Source organism: Oncorhynchus nerka, linkage group LG8 (assembly GCF_034236695.1).
Source record: "Oncorhynchus nerka isolate Pitt River linkage group LG8, Oner_Uvic_2.0, whole genome shotgun sequence".
Lineage (NCBI taxonomy): Eukaryota > Metazoa > Chordata > Actinopteri > Salmoniformes > Salmonidae > Oncorhynchus > Oncorhynchus nerka.
Genome location: NC_088403.1, coordinates 72,300,803 through 72,308,302, shown reverse-complemented (window position 1 = coordinate 72,308,302; position 7,500 = coordinate 72,300,803). Strand labels below are relative to the sequence as shown.

Sequence of the window (7,500 nt, the reverse complement as noted above, 5' to 3'; positions counted from 1 at the left end):
AGGGACATGTACTAGTCTGTGGCGACCTAAATGCCAGAACCGGACAAGAATCTGATACCCAGACAGCTACCTGGAGGTGACATCATTCCCTCCCCCCTTATGCCCCCCTAGACACAACTATGACAACATAACCAACAAAAACGGGTCACAACTCCTGCAGCTCTGTCGGACGCTGGGTATGTACAGTTGAAGTCGGAAGTTTACATACACACTCTGCCTCAGAGGATAAGTTCATTAGAGTTACCAGCCTCAGAAATTGCAGCCCAAATAAATGCTTCATGGAGTTCAAGTAACAGACATGTGAATCAGGCCTTCATAGTCGAATTGCTGCAAAGAAACCACTACTCAGTCCAAATTTGCGATTTTTGGTTCTAAGTGCCTTTGTGAGATGCAGAGTAGATGAACGGATGACCTGATTATCTCCCACCGTGAAGCATGGAGGAGGAGGTGTGGGGTGCTTTACTGGTGACACTGTCAGTGATTTATTTAGAATTCAAGGCACACTTATCCAGCATGGCTACCACAGCATTCTGCAGCGAAACGCCATCCCATTTGGTTTGCGCTTAGTGGGACTATCATTTTCATTTCAACAGGACAATGACCCAACACACCTCCAGGCTGTGTAAAGGCTATTTGACCAAGAAGGAGAGTGATGGAGTGCTGCATCAGATGACCTGGCCTCCACAATCACCCGACCTCAACCCAATTGAGATGGTTTGGGATGAGTTGGACCGCAGAGTGAAGGAAAAGCAGCCAACAAGTGCTCAGCATATGTGGGAATTCCTTCAAGACTATTGAAAAAGCATTCCAGGTGAAGCTGATTGAGAGAATGCTAGGAGTGTGCAAAAGCTTTCATCAAGGCAAAGCGTGGCTACTTAAAATATATAAAATATATTATTATTATATTATTATATATTATATTATATATATTTGGATTTGTTTACTACATGATTCTGTTTATAAATGTTTGTTATGTTTATATTTAGATGTTATTTATATATATTTATATTTCATATCTTCACAATGTATAATATAGAAAAACATTTGGAACGAGTAAGTGTGTCCGAACGTTTGATTTGTACTGTATATACAGTCACGTTATAACTTGATCCACAAAGCTATTCCCTTTCCACTGTAAGTCACATGAATCACACTTTAGCCTTAACAAGTCACCTGCACACGATGTTCACCTTAACACAAATCATTATTCATCGACACAGACACAGTCTACTCTAAACCAACTCAATATACAGATGTAGGATCATAATTTCATCCAGTTTGCTACAGCAGGAAAATTCAGGAAATGTGAATTATTATGCGGATTATAATTTCTGTAGGGGTTGATACATTTTTTGTAAATCAGGTCTGATATTTCAAAGTGGAAATTACAAAGTTTAGAAGCCATTTAAAGCTCAAATACACGTTTGCATTTCCTGCTGTGCGGGAAAATTCTCCGCAACAAGAGTGATCAAATTAAGGTGCTACATCTGTATATGGCCTTTTTGTAAATAAATTAAACAGGTTTCTGTGCTGTGTGTCAGTCTGGATGTTCAAGTCTCTGAAATTAGGTGAGGAGTCATTAAAACTCACTCCACAAATGTCTTGTTACTAAACTATAGTTATGACAAGTCGGTTATGATATCTACTTTGTACATGACACAAGTAATTTTTACAACAATTGTTTATAGACAGATTATTTCACTTATAATTCACTATATCACAATTCTAGTGGGTCAGAAGTTTACATACACTAAGTTGACTGCCTTGAAACAGCTTGGAAAATTCCAGAAAATTATGTCATGGCTTTAGAAGCTTCTGATGGGCTAATTGACATGATTTGAGTCAATTGGAGGTGCACCTGTGGATGTATTTCAAGGCCTACCTTTAAACTCAGTCCCTCTTTGCTTGACATCATGGGAAAATCTAAAGAAATCAGCCAAGACCCCAGAAGAACAATTGTAGACCTCCACAAGTCTGGTTCATCCTTGGGAGCAATTTCCAAATACCTGAAGGAACCACGTTCATCTGTACAAACAATAGTATGCAAGTATAAACACCATGGGACCACGCAGCTGTCATACCGCTCAGGAAGGAGACGTGTTCTGTCTCCTAGAGATGAACGTACTTTGGTGCAAAAAGTGCAAATCAATCCCAGAACAACAGCAAAGGACCTTGTGAAGATGTTGGAGGAAACAGGTACCAAAGTATCTATATCCACAATAAAAACGAGTCCTATATCAACATAACCTGAAAGGCCGCTCAGCAAGGAAGAAGCCACTGCTCCAAAATTGCCATAAAAAAGCCAGACTACGGTTTGCAACTGCACATGGGGACAAAGATCGTACTTTTTGGAGAAATGTCCTCTGGTCTGATGAAACAAAAATAGAACTGTTTGGCCATAATGACCATCGTTATGTTTGGAGGATAAAGGGGGAGACTTGCAAGCCGAAGAACACCATCCCCACCGTGAAGTACGGGGGTGGCAGCATCATGTTGTGGGGGTGCTGTGCTGCAGGAGGGACTGGTGCACTTCACAAAATAGATGGTATCATGAGGAAGGGAAATTATGTGGATATATTGAAGCAACATCTCAAGACATCAGTCACTAAGTTAAAGCTTGGTTGTAAATGTGTCTTCCAAATGGACAATGACCCCAAGTATACTTCCAAAGTTGTGGTAAAATGGCTTAAGGACAACAAAGTCAAGGTATTGGAGTGGCCATCACAAAGCCCTGACCTTAATCCTATTGCAGAACTGAAAAAGTGTGTGCGATCAAGGAGGCCTACAAACCTGACCTGTTACACAAGCTCTGTCAGGAGGAATGGGCCAAAATTCACCCAACTTATTGTGGAAAATTGTGGAAGGCTCCCGAAACGTTTGACCCAAGTTAAACAATTTAAAGGCAATGCAATATTTGACCTCTTATCTTCCCTATCAAACCTAAAAAATGTCAAGAAAATGAACAACAATGACAAATGGTTTGATGAAGAATGCAAAAACCTAAGAAAGATATTGAGAAACCTGTCCAACCAAAAACATAGAGACCCAGAAAACCTGAAACTACTTTAGTGGTGAATCACTAAAACAATACAGAAATACATTACGGAAAAAGAAGGAACAGCATGTCAGAAAACAGCTCAATGTAATTAAAGATAGACTCTAACCACTTCTGGGAAAATTGGAAAACACTAAACAAACAACAACATGAAGAATTATGTATCCAAAATGGATATGTATGGGTAAACCACTTCTCCAATCTTGTTGGCTCTATAGAAAAGAATAAATAGCAAAAACATGATAAAATATTCATCTTCGACTCAAATATCAAAGACTACCAGAACTTTTTGCACATCGTTACAACAATGTATGTCGACATAATATAATGTCTCTATTCTTTTTTAAATTTTGTGAGTATAATGTTTACTGTTTATTTATTTATTGTTTATTTCCTTTTTGTTTATTATCTATTTCACTTGCTTTGGCCACGTAAACATTTCCCAATACAGCCCTTGTAATGAATTGAATTGAGAGAGAGACAGATAGAGCTACTGTGTTGAGGTGTGTGTGTTTACCCCAGTATGAATCCCCAGACCCAGGGCAAGCCCATCAGGAAGTGAGACATCACAGCTACTGTTGTCTAGAGGTAACACTGTGTTGAGGTGTGTGTTTACCCCAGTATGAATCCCCAGACCCAGGGCAAGCCCATCAGGAAGTGAGACATCACAGCTACTGTTGATGCCTCCACTGTACAGTCCCTACTGCCAGTCGCACACACCGCCTTGAGTCTGCGGAGAGCCTGTTGAACACATACACCTTCAGCTGTAAAAACCATGGAGAAAACTAACTAACTAACTAACTGACTGACTGTCTGTCTGTACCGAAGGTTGAGGCCCAGTCCAGCACGGGTCAGTATGATGGCCAGAGCGATGTTCCTCAGAGCTGCTGACCAGGTCTGCTCAATGTGGACCGCCTCAGTTACGTACGGCACGTTACGCAGCACCAGACCTGCCAAGCAACATACCTGTACACACACACACACACACACACACATTCTTCAAATTCAAAACAGTCCCATTCTTCATGTCAACAGTCCCATTCTTCAAGTCAAAAGCAGTCCCATTCTTCAAGTCAAAACAGTCCCATTCTTCAAGTCAAAAACAGTCCCATTCTTCAAGTCAAAACAGTCCCATTCTTCATGTCAAAACAGTCCCATTCTTCAAAACAGTCCCATTCTTCATGTCAAAACAGTCCCATTCTTCAAAAAACAGTCCCATTCTTCATGTCAAGTTCTTCAAAAAACAGTCCCATTCTTCATGTCAGAAACATTCTTCCAGAGTCAGAACAGTCCCATTCTTCAAGTCAAAACCACATTCTTCAAGTCAACAGTCCCATTCTTCATGTCAAAATTCAGTCCCATTCTTCAAGTCAAAACAGTCCCATTCTTCAAGTCAAAACAGTCCCATTCTTCAAGTCAAAACATCCCATTCTTCATGTCAAAACAGTCCCATTCTTCAACAGTCCCATTCTTCATGTCAGAACAGTCCCATTCTTCAAGTCAAAACAGTCATTCTTCACAGTCCCATTCTTCATGTCAGTCAAACTTCAAGTCAAAACAGTCCCATTCTTCATGTCAGTCAAACAGTCCCATTCTTCATGTCAGTCAAAACAGTCCCATTCTTCCAAGTCAAAACAGTCCCATTCTTCAAGTCAAAACAGTCCCATTCTTCAAGTCAAAACAGTCCCATTCTTCAAGTCAAAACAGTCCCATTCTTCATGTCAAAACAGTCCCATTCTTCAAGTCAAAACAGTCCCATTCTTCATGTCAAACAGTCCCATTCTTCAAGTCAAAACAGTCCCATTCTTCAAGTCAAAACAGTCCCATTCTTCAAGTCAAAACAGTCCCATTCTTCATCAAAACAGTCCCATTCTTCAAGTCAAAACAGTCCCATTCTTCAAGTCAAAACAGTCCCATTCTTCAAGTCCATTCTTCAAGTCAAAACAGTCCCATTCTTCAAGTCAAAACAGTCCCATTCTTCAAGTCAAAACAGTCCCATTCTTCAAGTCAAAACAGTCCCATTCTTCATGTCAGTCAACAGTTTCTTCAAGTCAGTCAACAGTCCCATTCTTCAAGTCAAAACAGTCCCATTCTTCAAGTCAAAACAGTCCCATTCTTCAAGTCAAAACAGTCCCATTCTTCAAGTCAAAACAGTCCCAGTCCATTCTTCAAGTCAAAACAGTCCCATTCTTCAAGTCAAAACAGTCCCATTCTTCAAGTCAAACAGTCCCATTCTTCAAACAGTCCCATTCTTCAAGTCCATTCTTCAAGTCAAAAGTCAAAACAGTCCCATTCTTCAAGTCAAAACAGTCCCATTCTTAGGTCAGTCAAAAACAGTCCCATTCTTCATGTCAAAACAGTCCCATTCTTCAAGTCAGTCAACAGTCCCATACTTCAAGTCAAGAACAGTCCCATTCTTCATGTCAAAACAGTCCCATTCTTCATGTCAGTCAAATTCTTCACAGTCAGAACAGTCCATTCTTCATGTCAGTTAACAGTCCCATTCTTCAAGTCAAAAACAGTCCCATTCTTCATGTCTTCAGTCCCATTCTTCATGTCAGTTAACAGTCCCATTCTTCAAGTCAAAACAGTCCATTCTTCATGTCAGTCCCATTCTTCATGTCAAAAGTCCCATTCTTCATGTCAAAACAGTCCCATTCTTCAAGTCAAAACAGTCCCTTCATTCAAATAGTCCCATTCTCCATGTAAAAACAATCCATTCTTCAAGTCAAAAACAGTCCCATTCTTCAAGTCAAAACCCAGTCAGTCAACAGTCCCATTCTTCAAGTCAAAACAGTCCCATTCTTCATGTCAGTCAACAGTCCCATTCTTCAAGTCAAAACAGTCCCATTCTTCAAGTCAGTTAGAACAGTCCATTCTTCATGTCAGTTAGAACAGTCCCATTCTTCAAGTCAAAACAGTCCCATTCTTCAAGTCAGAACAGTTAAACAGTCCCATTCTTCATGTCAAAACAGTCCCATTCTTCAAGTCAAAACAGTCCCATTCTTCAAACAGTCCCATTCTTCATGTCAGTCAAAATTCTTCAGTCAAAACAGTCCCATTCTTCAAGTCAAAACAGTCCCATTCTTCAAGTCAAAAACAGTCCCATTCTTTAAGTCGAACAGTCCATTCTTCAAGTCAAAACAGTCCCATTCTTCAAGTCAAAAACAGTCATTCTTCCAAGTCAAAACAGTCCCATTCTTCAAGTCAAAACAGTCCCATTCTTCAAGTCAAAACAGTCCCATTCTTCAAGTCAAAACAGTCCCATTCTTCAAGTCATTCTTCAAGTCAACAGTCCCATACTTCAAGTCAAAACAGTCCCATTCTTCATGTCAGTCAACAGTCCATTCTTCAAGTCAGTCAACAGTCCCATTCTTCAAGTCAAAACAGTCCCATTCTTCAAGTCAAAACAGTCCCATTCTTCAAGTCAAAACAGTCCCATTCTTCAAGTCAAAACAGTCCCATTCTTCAAGTCCATTCTTCAAGTCAAACAGTCCCATTCTTCAAGAAAACAGTCCCATTCTTCAAGTCAAACAGTCCCATTCTTCAAGTCAAAACAGTCCATTCTTCATGAGTCAACAGTCCCATTCTTCAAGTCAGTCAGTCCCATTCTTCAGAACAGTCCCATTCTTCAAGTCAAAACAGTCCCATTCTTCAAGTCAGTCAACAGTCCCATACTTCAAGTCAAAACAGTCCCATTCTTCATGTCAGTCAACAGTCCCATTCTTCATGTCAGTCAAATTCTTCAAGTCAGTCAGAACAGTTTCTTCAAGTCAGTTAGAACAGTCCCATTCTTCATGTCAAGAACAGTCCCATTCTTCAAGTCAGTTAAACAGTCCCATTCTTCATGTCAGTTAGAACAGTCCCATTCTTCAAGTCAAAACAGTCCCATTCTTCAAAACAGTCCCATTCTTCAAGTCATTCTTCAAACAGTCCCATTCTTCATGTCAAAACAGTCCATTCTTCAAGTCCAGTCCCATTCTTCATGTCAAAAAGTCCCAACTCCATGTAAAAACAGTCCCATTCTTCCAAGTCAAAACAGTCCCATTCTTCAAGTCAAAATAGTCCCATTCTTCATGTCAGTCAACAGTCCCATTCTTCATGTCAGTCAACAGTCCCATTCTTCAAGTCAGTCAGAACAGTCCCATTCTTCATGTCAGTTAGAAATAGTCCCATTCTTCAAGTCAAAACAGTCCCATTCTTCAAGTCAGTTAGAACAGTCCCATTCTTCATGTCAGTTAGAACAGTCCCATTCTTCAAGTCAAAACAGTCCCATTCTTCATGTCAGAACAGTCCCATTCTTCAGTCCCATTTCTTCATGTCAAAACAGTCAACAGTCCCATTCTTCATGTCAAAACAGTCCCATTCTTCAAAAACAGTCAAAACAGTCCCATTCTTCAAGTCAAAACAGTCCCATTCTTTCATGTCAGAACAGTCCCATTCTT

The 7,500-nt window shown here is 40.1% G+C and overlaps 1 protein-coding gene across 1 annotated transcript in view; it reads right to left on the bottom strand.

The window, feature by feature from the left end:
- Nucleotides 1-7,016, bottom strand: part of LOC135572741 (sodium/hydrogen exchanger 9B2-like) — a 31,955-nt gene extending 24,939 nt beyond the window's left edge. The window contains exons 1-3 of the mRNA XM_065021176.1: nt 6,987-7,016; nt 3,866-4,021; nt 3,672-3,796 (exon numbers count right to left, since the gene is read on the bottom strand). Coding sequence (XP_064877248.1) covers nt 3,672-3,796; nt 3,866-4,021; nt 6,987-7,016 — 311 coding nt within the window. The remainder of the gene's footprint in view (nt 1-3,671; nt 3,797-3,865; nt 4,022-6,986) is intronic.
- Nucleotides 7,017-7,500: the final 484 nt, after the last annotated feature.